The sequence below is a fragment of the Schistocerca piceifrons genome, chromosome 1 (genome assembly GCF_021461385.2).
Source record: "Schistocerca piceifrons isolate TAMUIC-IGC-003096 chromosome 1, iqSchPice1.1, whole genome shotgun sequence".
Lineage (NCBI taxonomy): Eukaryota > Metazoa > Arthropoda > Insecta > Orthoptera > Acrididae > Schistocerca > Schistocerca piceifrons.
The window spans coordinates 70,207,079-70,223,891 of record NC_060138.1 but is presented as its reverse complement, the minus strand read 5'-3'; the positions used below and the strand labels follow the sequence as shown (position 1 = coordinate 70,223,891).

The window sequence follows — 16,813 nt, the reverse complement described above, 5'->3', positions numbered from 1 at the left end:
CAGCCTGTCCGTAGTGTAGCATATGATTTCACCACTGGGGGTGAAGATTTGATGTCTTGATGTGCAGCTGTGGGAGAAGGAGATAGAGATGCTACCGTGATACTGAGCAATTTCAAAACTGCAATACTGGATTGGAGGTCACAAGCCTGCATGGCCATGTCCTTCATAGAGGAGCAAGAACGTTATTGTAAGTGCCGGACGGCAAGATGGAGGGCCGCCAACTAGCCTAAAACTTGCAAGCGACTGGATAGGGTACTTTTCCCTTCACCCGGATCTCCTGAATGGCCTGATCATCAAGATACACAGGACACTCGCGGGAGGAGGTGGCATGGATGCCATTGCAATTGATACAACCCTCACGAGGATCTCTACCAGAAGTAAAACACCTGGCTGTGTTTCGACAGGACACGTGAGTGTGTTATAATGTTGACACCGGTAGCAATGCATCGGGTTTGAAATGTATGGTCAAACAGTGATGGGTTCACAGACTGCCTTAATCTTCGCAAATGTGAGAAAAAGTGTGTGTGTAAACACTAAATTCGCATAAACCTTTTTCATTACCCAGTGGACTGTAGTGATGCCCTGTTCACAGAAATAATTTCAGATTTCTCCCTCGGTCAGACCATCAGGCATCCAAATGTATATAACACTACACGAAGAATTCAGCGTATGATGGGCCTCGACACGAACAGAACAGCCATGGAAGAGCAAAGTTGTAAGCAGTTGTTGGGCTTTAAAATCACAATTTGTATCCAGAAGCTAACTCCCATTATGTAAGCAAGAGCAGGATTTAACAGGGCATGCAACCGCATCAACACCGTTCTGAATAATAAACAAATTAACTGTAGCACAGAACTGACTTTCTTTGGTAACTGATACCATAAGGAACGGAGGTGCACCAGAGAGTCTTTGAATCTTTAGCCACATTCCATTTATGTTTAGTAGAGGTAGACTGAGATGATGACTGGCTCATTGTGAAAAAATCCCCCACAATTTCAAGTGTCTCCGAATACGCACTCCTTCCAAATGTGGGCCCCGTCTGCACCTCCCGAACTCAGAAAAGTGGGACCAATTGGCAATTGGGTATGTAACAGCTCAGGCAGTCACCCCTTCCAGGGCGTGGCCTGTATCAGGGGGTACGTGCAAACCCTGTCAACCTGGTGCTGGGAATTATGCGTTATCCAGTCATCTCCTATGTGTCAAACGCCTGGGCCGGCCATCAGGTGTGCACCAGAGAGGAAGAATGGAGATAAAAACCTGCCTCCTGCATCATCTTGCAACATTTTAAGTTCACTTTGGAAAATATTTCTGCAATGACTTTGATAAATTTAACTGGATTAAAAATTCATTCAAAAATGCTCCTGGACCATCCTGTCAAAACACTGAGGGCCAAGAACAACTTACTGATCTCACTTGAGATACTTCACAGGAGAGTAAATTTAATCAGGTGTCTTTGTTGGAGTTTCAGATATATATTAGCAAGGAATTCCTAATGCTGAACCAAAATGCAACAATGTACCTGTGCAAGATTGGCTTTTCAGTTTCAGCAGTTATGAAATCAATCTACCATTCACAGCTGATTGAAAGCAACGAAATTTGGGTGGCTGTTTCTGCTATTACTCCACATCTTGAGAACCTTTCTTCTCAGAAGCAAGCTGTGATGTATCTTTTGCATTTCTTGCTTTTATTTTTTCTTTTTTCTCAAAGGCAAAGAGAAAAGGTGAAGCAGTAGCCCAGCGTAGAGTCTGCGCCTACCATCATGTATTTTTTATTTTCAAATGTTAAAAAAAAAGAAGTTTTTCCTGTTCCTCGGTAAGAGGAAGGACTTGCTCTCTGTTAATGAATGAAGGCAGACACACGTTATTTTAGAGTGTAATTGGCGGTAGCCATTTTGGTTGAGAGGATGAGTGAAAAGTTTATTTTTTTAAAATAATATAGCATTATTTCACCAGTGGAGTTGCATGACTCATTATCCCAAGTAGTACTGTAATATATAAAAATCCATGAAGCCCACTTGTGTACTTTGGTGTTATCACGATGATCTGATTACAATATCATGGACACGGTCAAGATTTTGTAGGGTACACGATGACTGGACGTAGTATTATTAACTAGTAAGCATAAATCTACAACAAGGGCAAGACTATTTCGCCTAAGTAGAACTAATATGAAAAGATTCTTTACACATTTACAGGCATAGCCCAGCTTATTGTGCTTGTATGAAATGCCGAAAAATTAATCTCATTATTTCCATGTATCTAAACATTTATTATTATTATTATTATTATTATTACTTATTATATTATAAAGTGGTGACAAGTGACAGGTACGGTATGTAGTGGGCAAAACTGTGGGTACTAGTATTGTTAAGACAATGAATATACATGTATGTTAATAATTTCTTTATGTTCCATGTACTCTGATGACATGATGGAGACGATGATGTAACACTGGAAAAATACTAACTGAAAGGAAAAGAAATAATAAATAAATTAGAAGGAAGAAGACTACAATACCAAGAGTGGACAACTAAAAGTACAATAGAGGGAAGTATCAGTTACACAACAACAATAAGGTAGGACCGTGCAATGCATGTAGAAACTGTGTTCCTAGTTGACCTATTAGAAAATCCAAGACCCTATTTCCTAAAATCCAGAACCTAAAGCTTCATAGGTTAACACAACTGCAATCAAGTAGAGAGAATGACATTTCTTTATCAGTACGAAAAGCATATTGAGTGAACAACAACTGAGATTACAATTACATATAGCTGTATATGCATTCTGTCGTGCGTGAAATAGCACGGAAGTAAACTGCTGAGGTGTAAAGATTTCTATAATGGATGGACAAAACAATAAGGATATGTCATTTCAAAACCAAGATGCCAATGTAGTTGACTTGAATTTGCAAAATGTAACAAGGAGTGTTTTGGAACCATCAAGCGGTGATTATTTGGATGCTGGGCATGACGTGCCATTGTTGCATTGGACGCCTGTGAATACAGTACATTTCATTACAAGTAATACGTTGATTACAGTAGACGAAATTAATGACACCTCGAGGCAAAGGAATATTTTAAATGAAAGTAAGTATGCATAGTACAGATGCAGATGCTGACAGGCATAGGCCAGAAGTGACAAGGGAAGATATGCAAGCCTTATTTCGAGTCTTAGCTTCTATGTGTAGTTGTGAAGATAAAAATGAGCAGGAGGTTGGTTCTGCAAGACGAGAAAAGAAAATGCAAATATTCAGAATAAATGAAAGATACCTTCTAATTTAAATATTAGTGTATAAGATTGTGCCTGCCATAAAGTCCATATATGAAATTTGAAAGTGAATTGTACATTTATTTGTCAACTTTATTACTGTCTATGTCTATGTAAAATGTATGTATTGCTGTCAATTTTATGCGAAATTTTTTTCTTGAAGCGAAATCATTAACGTATGTATGTGAAGCGAAACGCAACGGGTGAGTAAAACATTCACATGTGTATAGTGATATAAAAATAGTAAGTCCTGCTAATAGTGAAAATAATGGCTGAGCCGTGATAAGAGCAAACGCCACAGCGTAGCAAAGTGAATACAGTGAGTGCAATGCGTATGCGATGGAGAAAGCAAAGGAAATCCGTATAACCACTAACCGATGTGTGAGTACCACAGAGCTACAATGCACAACGGAAGACAATGCCAAATCCTGCAGTGTGGCCCTTACCTTCAATTTCACTGGCAGAAAACTTCGTCCAGGTGCGAGAGGAGGTACTGGTGTATTGCAAGTTGAGCACTGGAGCTGAATCCGTTGTATTCAGTCTCCAGACCGGAAGGCATAAACAACGACTTCATAAGCCTGGAACGACATTACAATGGATTTGCGGGCAGAGCTACTACTCAGGTGGCACTTGCGTTACTGTGACGGGCGCGTTAAATAATGAGCTGCTGCTGGCGATAATACAGCAAACAATGAGATAGCGTGTGCCAATAGGACACCTTCTCAGAATTGCCAATGAACCCAAAGCAAATGAGAAAAAACAATTTTTAAAACAGGGTGGAAGAGCAATTTAAGAAATTTAAATCTTCCCCCTGTTCACACCATACAGCTTAACAAATGTAAAGATAAATAACAAACTAAGATGGTAGCCCAATATGGATGTGCAATTATGTAATATAAATACAGGGTGTACATAAAGTCTGAGAATACTTTCAATTATTAATTGTGCAAGAACCAAACATTGTACAGATATCACATATACGACATTTTGAAGAGAAACCCTGAAAGTTTCTTTTTTTTTATGTATACTGCCACAGTGTAGTTTGGTGATTTGCTGACAGTCAGCGCTAGTCGCAAACGTGGCGAGTTCAGGTGTGGAGCGACCTTTCTGTATGTTGGAGTTTGACTTCCTTGACTTGAGTTTGAGTTCCTACTTGGACATGTTGCAGCAATGGCTGATGCCTCAAAAGCAATCAGACTCTCTGTTCATCTTTCAGAAGGATGGGGCTTCACCCCATTTTCATCGGGAAGTCCGTGGGTACCTGAACATGGAGCTGCCGCATCGATGGATCGGCCGTGCTACGGAAGGGCACAGCTGTTTCACGAAATGGCCTATCCCGATCACCAGATCTCACTCCATGTGACTTTTTTCTGTGGGGACACATTAAAGATCTGGTGTATGTACTGCCTCCACCACATGATGTAGCAGAGCTCCGGGAGAGAATATGGGAAGCGACTGCCACAGTCGACAATGCGATGCTGGGACGGGTATCCCAAGAACTCAATTACCATATTGATGTCTGCTGGGTCACTCATGGTTTGCCTATAGAATATTTGTAAAAAAACTTTCCGAGTTTCTCTTCAAAATGCAATATGTATGACATCTGTACAATGTTTAGTTCTTATGCAATAAATAATTGAAAGTGTTCCCAGACTTTATGTACACGTATTAGCGTATTTATGTGTATGAATTTCCAATGGACAAAGAAATGAAGCTTTGTTAATATAATTGTAGTAACATAAGGGTATTAAAACTCGATTGACTAGCACCAAGTGACTGAACTATGAGCCTCAATGTAAATAAGGCTACTGTATACTGTCTCCCTAAATAAAGAGATTTATTTCCAACAGTATACAGTGATGTACCTTCTGCATTTCTTGCTTTTATGTTTTCATTTTGGTGGTTGGTTGTTTGGGGGGAAGAGACCAAACAGCGAGGTCATCGGTCTCAACGGATTAGGGAAGGATGGGAAAGGAAATCGGCCGTGCCCTTTCAAAGGAACTATCCCGGCATTTGCCTGGAGCGATTTAGGGAAATCAGGGAAAACCTAAATCAGGATGGCCAGACGTGGGATTGAACCGTCATCCTTCCGAATGTGAGTCCAGTGTGCTAACCACTCCTTCACCTCGCTCGGTGTTTTCATTTTCTTCAAAGGCAAAGAGGAAAGGTGAAGCAGTAGCCAAGCATAGAGCCTGTTCCTACCATCATGTATTTTTGATTTTCAAATGTAAAATAAGATGTTTTTCCTGTTCCTTGGTAAGAGGAAGGACTTGCTCTCTGTTACTTCGGAGTTATTACGAAGATCCAATTACAATATCATGGACAACGGTCAAGATTTTGTAGGTGGATACGGCAACTGGACATAGTATTACTAATTGGTAAGCATAAATCTACAAGAGAAACACCTATGTAGAGCAGTTGCATATGACTGCTAAGTAAGGAGCTATTGTATCAACATACTCTGAAAGGAACCTAAATGGTATACAATCTAGACTGGAGTACTTGTCTTTATTAACTGATTTACACTTCTTTGCTATCTGCGGCTGTATACTTCTAAGTTACTCGTCTTGACACTGTTCTTGATTCAAATTCTGGAACATTTACTTCGTGTTCTATGGTGAAGGACTTTCACAAAACCATGTTTAGTAACTCCGCTTTTGTGGCACTGTTCAGTAACTCTGCTTTAATGGCACTATCACTGCTAACATTATCATTGCTATCACACAGTGAAGGTATTGTTTGTGTCTTTCCACTGCTGTACTTTCCATACTACCGGAATCTCTTTAGATATTCTGCCAGATTGCGAAACAACGTTCGCATTGAAGTCCACACTAAATTTGAGCTTTGGTAAAACATCGCGTCTTGCAAACTCAGAAATGCAGTTTGCAATATCTGCAAGAATACCAGCCACATATCCACCATCTGTCTGTGGAGATTCACTGCCAAGAAGGCATTCAAACTCATGGACCAAAAACCCACACAATGAAGCAAATGAAGTTGCACTGGGTGAAGAAACCTGCAATAACGAAATCAGTAGCAGTGAAGATGCACGTAAAATCTACAAACCACTGTAAAGCAAAGGCTGCACACTGAAATTCCTGCTGGATACTGATGCAACATGCTCACTAATAAACCTGGATGCTTGTTAATTTCTTGGATCTCCAGAATACTTCAGTTCAAATTCAACACTGAAAACATTCAATGGAGGCCAGATTAACATATAGACAAAAATGATGATAGTGGTCAAATACTATGGAACTCCAAAAAGTTATATTAACAATTGTCAAATCACAAAGGACAGCCAATCTGTTACACATGAATTGGTTAAATGTTTCCAGTTTAAATATTAGCAAAAAATAGCTTTAAAGAAGCCAAGAAGAAATTTGCCATGATCATGAAGCTCTTTTCCAGCCTGGCTTAAGCACTTGCAAAACTTACAAAGCAGTCCTGCAGTTGAAGGCAAGGGCCACACTCAATTTTTTCAAGCCCAGACCAGTATCATTTGCGACGATAGATAAAGTCCAAGATGAAATTTAGAGACTGATCAAAGAACGAAATTGGAAGTGAGTGAAGACCAGTCAATGGGCACATCAACTGTGACTGTACATAAAGCCAAATGGATCAACGAGAATTGGTGGAGATTTGACAGTGTTGCCACACGTTTCTCCAAGTGAAAATCCCTGATTTTAGAAAGTTTTAGCATTTTTCCCTGACAAATTTTGAAATCTCAAGGGTAAATTAACAAGCTGTCTTTGCAGCTACAGCACCAGAAACAATAGTGCAAAAAAAGAAATATCTAAAAAAAACTTGCAAGCATATGGTGTTTCCTCATGTGAGGAAACACCATATTAAGTGCTAACATCAACACGTCTTTTGTATTGAACTGCTTTTAGATGGAGAAAGCAAACCAAATGGTATACGTGTTTCATTAAGACCAATGATGTTTTTTTATTTCAATAAAACGAAACACATTTGGTGACAAAAACACTCATTGCCTTGGAGTCGCAAAACAGATTTAAAATACCTTCACTGATTTCAGAAACAAACTCAGAAAAAAGTAGGCCTCCTGAAAGAAGTGTATAAGGCGGGCAAGAATTGTGTAAACCAACACTGTAGGTGACCACCTATAAAATGTTGGTTCTACTATGTTCATTATTTTCGGCTATTACTCATTGTGTTATATCTATTATTTTATATATATTGTGTGATTTTTCTTTCAAGAAACATATGAGTACATAGTGTGCAAATCACCAGTGACTGACACATTCTTTTTCTCCTTATTGTCCATACTTATGTATACACTACTTTTAAAGTGCCAAAATGTATTAGAACAAATAAAATGTCTATAAAATGCCACACTGTACAATGTTCTTGCAGTAAGACAGTCTCAATTTCTGAGATCCATCACCCATGGCCTGCTGAGGAGCACCACAGACCTGAGTCCATGGATAAATCTTGAAAATCCGCTGCATTATACCACATACAAACAGACCCGGCCTACGGACAGATCAGTGAGACTAGATTCGACGGACAGGGCCTTCACATTAGTGGGAACCAAATGGCTTCAGATCGGCAAACCCAATCCATTACAGATACCCTCAGAAACTGCCTGTGGTTTTGGCCCATCACGGAAATCCAACCATGTGGCCAGCTATTCACGAGGCACAGATAGCATGTTGATGAAATGAGACCATGGTGATCAATCCATGCAACAGACAAGTTGTTCATATAGTGGGGACACTGAGTCACAGATAGACACAACAAAAAGACTGTCACAAATAAAGCTTTCAGCCAGTAAGGCCTTCGTCAGAAATAGACACCAGACACAGACACGCACGTGGGCATGGGTGTGCACACACCTACACGCACGCACGCACACACACACACACACACACACACACACACACACACACACACACACAAACATAACTAACATACACGACTGCAGTCGTGTGTGTGTGTGTGTGTGTGTGTGTGTGTGTGTGTGTGTGTGTGTGTGCGTGATAGGCCAATCAGCATGGCTAAAATGCAGTTACGATGTACGTGTCTCTTCCGTTTCAAGCTGCAATTGGTAATTGGGTGATGGGAGTGAGTGACTGCAGTTGTTTTCGATATGGGGAGCAAGATGAAAACTGCTTTGATGACAGACTGCCCCAGGGTGAAGCCCGAGGCCAAGGTTGGGTTGGAATGTGACAATTTGGTTGCAAGTTGGCAAAGCCAACGAATGTGAATGGAAGAAAACTAGATGAGCGGACAGGCTGACCTACAGCAAAGCCGAGGTTAGGTTGGAATGTGACAACTGCACCCAGCATTCATTGTGTTCACTTCTCATCATCATTCTTTGTGCAGTCCACAACTGCAGCATGCAAAACACCATAACTGCACTTTGACTTCTACCACAATTGTGAAATATATCAAATAACAAGAAGTTCTGTTATATATGCATACATCAACAATCTTCAACAGGGATAGCTCACTCCACAAATAGAAACCACTAACTGCTCAGATATGCTGAAATCTGCAATGTTTTATGATTTAATCTAGCTGTGTTTCTGAATCATCGCATGAACTCTAAGAATGAGAAAACACCTCAGTAGCACCAAGAATGTCATCTAAACACTGTATTGCTTTTCAATACTTTCTTTCTGAGTGAATGGGAATAATAATAACATAAATGAAATTGACAACACTGACTATCAACTGATTTTTTTGCGAAAACACTATAAATTTCTTACGGGAAAAATAAATTACAAGATCATGAAAAAAGAATTACCATATATTTTAATTTGTGAAGTAATCACTTACAAAAATATGCACACACATCCCTTTTCATAATATTTGCCATGAGGAATGGCTAGTACAGAAGCATAAGTCTCACTTACCTTTTGTTGATGCTTATCATTTAGACATTCAACAAAACTTTTTTACACCTTACCTATGTTTATTCCACTTATAACACAAGCTCTTTCCATCATAAACACTGCCTCCATTGACATATTTTTTCTTGGAAGAGGACACAGCCATTTTCCAAAATTCCCACGGAGCAAATTTGTTACTTGATGCTTTGGATCCTAAAAGTGATGATGAACATATTTCAGTAAGTTTCAAAGACACTATGAAAAATGCTAAATGGGAAGGAGAGAAGCAAGACACTCTAGAGAAAGTACCAACTACTCACCGCACAACACCAAAGAAAGGGACAACAAAACATTCTTTTGATTGCATTAAAAGGTTTCAATTGCAGCGTAACAATTGAATTTTAAATATTAGTAATGGAAGAATTTATAAAAACTCAAATACAGAAAATTAATTATGCCATACATTACAAACTGTTTTATGAAACCGTTCACAATTATAAAATCACTGTTTGTATGGGTGTTACAAATGAAAATAACGAGATTTTCAATTCGTCTTTTATAAGTTTGGCTGGCACAGTACCTGGGTTTAACATCATTTTTCAGATTACTGAGATGCAAAAAGAAGCAGAGAGAAGCAGCTATTTCGAACAGGTCTATAAACAATATAAACAATTGGGATTTGTAAATAATGTGATACTGTGCTGAAAGAGCAATGGCATCATAAACATAGCAGAGACACACACCTCAAGTAACAATCAACAGAATACATCACAAACAACAACAAAAAGTAGCAAAATAAAATTCAATGAACTGACAGTCCACATTGTTGTAACCGCGACCAGAACAGTCACGGGCATGCTATGAACAAAAGCATGGCGGGATCAAACGGGAGTGGCCCGCGAATAAACAAAATGACCGAATGGGAAAGGATGAACACACATAACGACAGATGACCGAGTAAGACACCAAGAACAACAACACCCAAGAAGCAATGAGATCACACGCGAAAACCTCACGAAATCAACACTGTCCACTCATACACGGAAATAAACAAAGTAAACGTGATGTCTGTAAGCAAGATATCGAGAGACTCACGCGAATATCAGACTGCCTCGCTGAGTGAGAGGCAGGCGCTTAAATACATGATAGGGTACATCGCTATTGGCTGCTGGGAGCATTTTCTCCACAGTGGCACCCTCACATTATATGTGGACCAGGAGCGTGTGCAGCCACGGCTTACGGCATGATGGCTGCAGAGAACTCTAGTGGTAATCGAGGTCCAAGCAGTCTGGCGTGGATTCAAAACCCGTGGCACTCGGTACCAGATCCCTCCCCCCTGAAACTTGCATGTAGGGGCGGAAACGCCCCAGACAAAGCCACGGCGGTTGGCAGATGGGAGAAGACCCGGGCTCGTCAACCGCCATTAGCAGGGAGGAAGAGACGTCTGAGGTGTCCATGACGACCAACACAGAGGCCATGGCGGCAGAGGGAGCCGCCAACCCAGCAGGGAGGCGTCAACTGGGGGCAGTGACGGCGACTTGAGGACCACGTCTGTACCCGAAGGAGGTAGCAGAGGAAGAGGCATCAGCGGAAGTGTCGGGAGGGGGGGGGGGGGGTACGCGGGCAGATCTGGTTAGGTTATGATAGTGGCGCTCCAACCCTTTCACCGTCTGCACTGACATCACAAGCCGCCCATGGGCTGCGACAACCATGGCAAGCGTCCAACATGCATTGCTCACAGACATGCAGGCCCACACGGCCGCACTGGGGGCATAACGCTGAGAGGGCCGGGAGTGGGGGCGGGATGGGGACAGCATCAGCAAATGGGGCAGGGTCTGCAGCTGTCGCCCATGGAGGAGATCCGCCAGACTACGTCCGTCAATTGGCATGGTGCAATAGGTGCTCAAGAACAGGGTGTGGGCCAACATGGTTGGAGATGTTTCAACCACCTTCATCAACTGCTGTTTAAATGTGCGCGCAAGCCTCTCTGCCGCGCCTTTGGAGAAAGGATGGAAAGGCGGGCTATGGATATGTTTGATACCGTTGGCCTGAAAGAAGTCGTAGAAGGAGGATGCCGTGAATTGGGGGCCATTATCAGAGACCAATGTGTGAGGCAGGCCCTCAATGGCGAGAACCTGAGCCAGGGCCATGAATGTGGCCTCCATGGCGGACGACATATAGGTATTTGGAGTAGGCATCAATGATAAGTAACCACATGGACCCAAAAAATGGGCCCGCAAAATCGAGACGGATGTGATCCCAGGGATGGCGAAGCACAGGCCAGGATGCAAATGACTGAGGGGGCTTACCTGGTGATGTGCACACACAGTGCACCTGTGAACCAGGCGGTCAATACCACCATCAATGCTGTGGCAATACAAGTGCCGGACAGCCAAAACTTTCATGCGGGACATACCTCAGTGCCCACGGTGTAACAAACTGAGCACTTGATGCCGCAAATCCGGAGGAATGACCACCCGATGGGCATCCGACTCTGTGGCCAACAGAAGGACATCATCGACCACAGAGGGCCTGTGGGACAGGTGGCACCACGGACTGAAGTCTGTCCGCATCCAATGAGTAATATAGCAAGGCCACCCATGGACGATGTTGTGGAGAACCTGTGGCAAGATAGGGTGTCGGCGTGTAGTTGTGGCAATGTGAGAAGCCATAAGAGGCAGACCATTCAGCACATCCCAGCGGCAAGCGTAATTCTGTAAAAATAACTCCCAGCACTGGAGACGTTGAGCCGTCCGCTCTGGAAGGTGTAACAAACTGAGCACTTGATGCCGCAAATATGGAGGAATGACCACCCGATGTGCATCTGACTCTGTGGCCAACAGATAGACATCATCGACCATGGAGAGCCTGTGGGACAGGTGATGCCACGGGCTGAAGTCGGTCTGCATCCAACTAGTAACATAGGAAGGCCACCCATGGACCACGTAGTAGAGAACCTATGGCAAGATAGGGTCTCGGCGTGTAGCCGTGGAAATGTGAGGAGCCATAAGACGTCCACATTAGCAGTGCGGGTGGTGGGTTTATACCGGATGGTGTAAGCGTAATTCTGTAAAAATAACCCCCAGTGCTAGAGATGTTGAGCCATCCGCTCTGAAAGGTGAGAGTGGGGTCCGAAAAGCATAACTAAGGGTTTATGGTCCATCAGGAGGGTGAACTTTGCCCCAAAGAGATAGGTATGAAATTTTTGGATGGCTAACACTATCGCCAGGGCTTCCTTTTCAATCTGGGAGTAGTTCTGTAGTGCTGGGGTCAATGTCTTAAATGCATAAGTAATGGGCTGTTCTGAGCCATCGGCATTCCGATGCGCGAGGACGGCTCCAATGCAGTGAGCTGACGCATCAGACGCCACAACCAAGGGGCGGTCTGGAGAGAAGGGGGTAAGGCAAGGGGCACACTTTAGCATCGCCTTTAAACGGAGAAAAGCCTGGTCAAAGGCAGGAGTCCAATCAAAAGGTACCCCTTTGCGACGCAAGTGATTGAGGGGTTGGGCTACAGAGGCAGCCTGGGGTAAGAACTACAAGTAATAAGTAACCTTGCCCAAAAATACCTGGAGTTCAGATAAGTCCTCAGGACGAGGAAGAGCCTCAATGGCCGCAACATTACAGCCCGAAGGGGGAATGCCATCTTTGCTAAGCCAGTGGCCTAAGTATTCCACTTCCGGTTGAAAAAATCAACACTTGTCCAGCTGACAGTGTAAACCTGCAGACTGTAGAGTGTGAAATAAGGCGCTAAGGTTTTGCTAATGTTCCTGGCGGGAACACCCGGTGACCAAGATGTCATCCAGATAATTCACGCAGGCAAGGATAGGATGTGTAAGCTGCTCCAGGAACTGTTGGAAAATAGCTGGCGCTGAAGAGACACCAAATGCAAGGCGCTTGTACATGAATAATCTGAAAGGTGTGTTGATATCCAAGGTATTCTGGGAATTGGCATCCATGGGTAGCTTGTGTTGTGCCTCAGCCAGGTTGATCTTTGAAAAGTACTCTCCCCTGGCAAGCTTGGCGAGAAGGTCTTCCTGTCGAGGAATGGGGTAAGTGTCTACTGAGCATTGACAGTAGCGCCGAAGTCCCCACACAGCAGAAGGGACCCACTGGGTTTCCGTATGACCACCAATGGTGTCGCCCAGGCACTGTATGTCACAGGCTCCAGAAAGCCAGCAGCCTGGAGCTGATCAAGTTCCTGCTTTACTGTTGGCCGTAAGGCCACCGGAAGGGGTCAGGCCCGGAAAAAGCGAGGGTGCGCATCCAGCTGAAGTGTGATGTGTGCCTGAAAATCTGAAGCACATCCGAGATCCGTTCCAAGCAATGACACTAAAGCTGAGCACAGATCGTCCAAGTCCTGAAAAGGAACAGCCATGGAAACGACCTTAACTTCATTGGAAATTGAAAAGCCAAACAGTTGAAACGCATCCAGACCAAAAATACTCGAATCAGGGAGACGGTGGCCCCAGCGTCGACCTGGAAATTGACATCCTCAGTGAAAAGGCGGAGTGTGAAGAAAAGCTTCCGCACTGATGGGTCATCCAGTGGGATGACCGATTGTAGAGCATGTACGGTATCTTGAGGCGCAGGAGGGGAAGGACTAGAGCGTGTCGAGTGACTACGGCAAACCATTCGCATGTGGCCCTCCTTGTCAAAGAGCGTGCACGTTTTCCAGCAGTGGGGACAATCAACTCGAGAATATACGGTAAAGCACTGTGGGCAAGATGGAAGTGGGACGCGCAACCAGCGAGCAGAAGCGCCGATGCCATAGAGACGTCAGACAAAGAGGTGTCCTGACGGGCTGGCCTCTGATGGCTGGGCCACATCGACGTCGCAAGGGCAGAACCCACCGAGACGCATTGATCGCTGCCACTTGCGGCCGCACCATGAGATGCTTGTTAGCCGCCTGAGCAATTTCAAATGAGTGGGCAATGCCGAGAATCTCTTCCAAGGATGGGTTATCAAGTCTCAACACCGCAGTGCAGACCTCAGGATCGGGAGCTAGCTAAACCACCACATCGCAGATCAGGGAGTCCACATACGAAGCCTTACACTGCTGACTGGTGCACATAAAACCACATCGACGGCTGAGACCCTCCAAGTCCGTGACACAGGAATGATACGATTGACCAGGCTGTTTATGGTACTGGAGGAACTCCAGCCAAAAGGCAACCACATGGTAGCATTGTGAATAATAGTTTGTCAGCAAAAGGCATATATCCTGGAAAGAGTGAGTCACAGGATCGGACAACGGTGCCAATTTGTGGAGAAGAAAGAAAGTGTCTGGGGAGACGAAAGACAAAAAACAAGTCATCCGTGACATGAAAAGGCGTGAAATGTTGTTTCAGTCGATGTAAGTATGTTTCCCAGTCTTCTTTAGCGTCATTAAATGGGGGGAACAACGGTGGATGTAGGAAAGCATTCGACACCCGAGGAATCGGAAGCTGTTGTGGTAGTGCGTTCCTTGCATCAACTTTGTCCTCCCTGTACACTAACATTCCTAATGCCCATGGCCTTACTGCTATCGAACACTACCTTTCCAGACGCCCTATGGATTCCAAACCAACAACCTCCTTCCTAGTCTCCATGACCAACTACATCCTCACCCACAATTACTTCTCCTTTGAAGGCATTACCTACAAACAAATCCGCGGTACAGCTATGGGCACCTACATGGCACCATCATATGCTAGCCGATTTATGGGGCATCTAGAGGAATCCTTCCTAAAAACCCAGAATCCTAAACCCCTCACCTGGTTCAGATTCACTGATGACATCTTTGCTATCTGGATTAAAGGTGAGGACACCTTATTCACTTTTCCCCTGTTTGCTTCACCTGGTCTTACTCAACCCAACAAGCCACCTTCCTAGATGTTGACCTTCACCTCAAAGATGGCTACATCAGTACATCCGTCCATATCAAACCAACTAACCCCACCAGCAATACCTCCACTTCGACACCTGCCACCCATTCCATTCCAAGAAGACCCTTCCGTACAGCCAAGCCACCCGTGGCCGTCGCATCTGCAGTGACGAGCACTCCCTCTCAAAATATACCGAGGGTCTCACTGAAGCCTTCACTGACCGTAATTATCCTCCCAGCCTTGTATTAAAACATATCTCCCATGCCTTATCTTTCCAGTCTCCCACCACCTCCCAAAGTCCCACAGTCTGGCCACAGAGGAGCATTCTCCTCGTAACTCAGTACCATCCGGGACTGGAGCAACTGAATTACATTCTCCGCCAGGGTTTCGAATACCTCTTGCCGTGCCCTGAAATGAGGAATGTTCTACCACTATCCTTCCCATCCCTCCTATCGTGGTATTCCGCCATCCACCGAAGCTACACAATATACTCGTCCATCCTTACACAACCCCTGCTCCCAATCCCTTACTTCATACCCCTGTAATAGACCTAGATGCAAGACCTGTACCATACATCCTCCTACCACCACCTACTCCAGTCCGGTTACTAACATCACCTATCCCATTACAGGCAGGGCTACCTGTGAAACCAGTCATGTGATTTACAAGCTAAGCTGCAATCATTGTGCTGCATTCTATGTAGGCACGAAAACCAACAAGCTGTCTGTCCGCATGAACGGCCACCGAAAAATTGTGGCCAAAAAACAAGTGGACCACCCTGTTGCTGAACACGCTGCCAAACATGATATCCCTCATCTCAATAACTGCTTCACAGCCTGTGGCATATGGACCCTTCCCACCAACACCAGCTATTCTGAATTGCGCAGGTGGAACTTTCCCTGCAATGCATCCTATGTTCCCGTAACCCTCCTGGCCTCAAACTTTGTAAGTCACTGTCCTCACCCATCCAGCCCCCTCCCTGTTCCCATTCAAGCACTACAGAGCCGTCATTTCACCGCCACACCCAGTCTTTTAATTTCTCTCCTTTCTGCTACTTACTCCCTCCCCACCTTCTCTCCTGCCCTCCGTCTAAACTGCAACACTTCACTGTCCGCCACTCCCACCACACTATCCCTCCCCCTCCCCGCCCCAGCCTCCTCCTTACCCCCACCCAGTCGCCACTTCCATCATGCACTGGTGCTGCTGCTTGCAGCGTAGTTTCAACTCTCTGAGACTGCAGACGTGTGTGTGTGTGTGTGTGTGTGTGTGTGTGTGTGTGTGTGTGTGTGTGTGTGTACTGCTGACAAAGGCCTTAACTGATGGAGTTTCCAATGGAGTGCTAAAGATTTGTTCCCATACAATTTGGCTGGTCTTATTTGAAATACGTACTGCATCGCTAACTCAAGGCATTTTTCCAGAATGACTGAAATATATCACTGTCAAATCCCTAATTAAGAAAGATGATAGGAGAGATGCCAATAACTGCTGACCTGATACACTGTTGACATCATTTTCCAACATTCTTGAGAAGGTGAATTATTAGGTGTCCATATTGAAGAGCATTTAAACTGGAAAAAGCACATTTTGGAACTCATAAACCAACTTAGCTCAGCTACATTTCCACTTAGAATCATTGCAAATCTTGGAGAAAGACAAATCCGTATGATGACATACTTTGCATATTTTCGTTAAATAATAATATACAGAATAACGTTCTAGCATCCGATTCCACCCGTCTGCTTTGGCCCATGACGAAAGAGTGTTGTGGTGTGTGATGCCATTACGGTGCGGAGCTTAAGAGTTTGAGTTGGTTGTGTTTGTAC

At 44.0% G+C, this 16,813-nt stretch overlaps 1 protein-coding gene across 1 annotated transcript in view; it reads right to left on the bottom strand.

Moving 5' to 3' along the window:
* LOC124790801 overlaps positions 1-16,813 on the bottom strand; it is a 114,981-nt gene that overhangs the window by 93,065 nt on the left and 5,103 nt on the right. Inside the window, exon 2 of the mRNA XM_047257811.1 lies at positions 9,202-9,337. Coding sequence (XP_047113767.1) covers positions 9,202-9,337 — 136 coding nt within the window. The remainder of the gene's footprint in view (positions 1-9,201; positions 9,338-16,813) is intronic.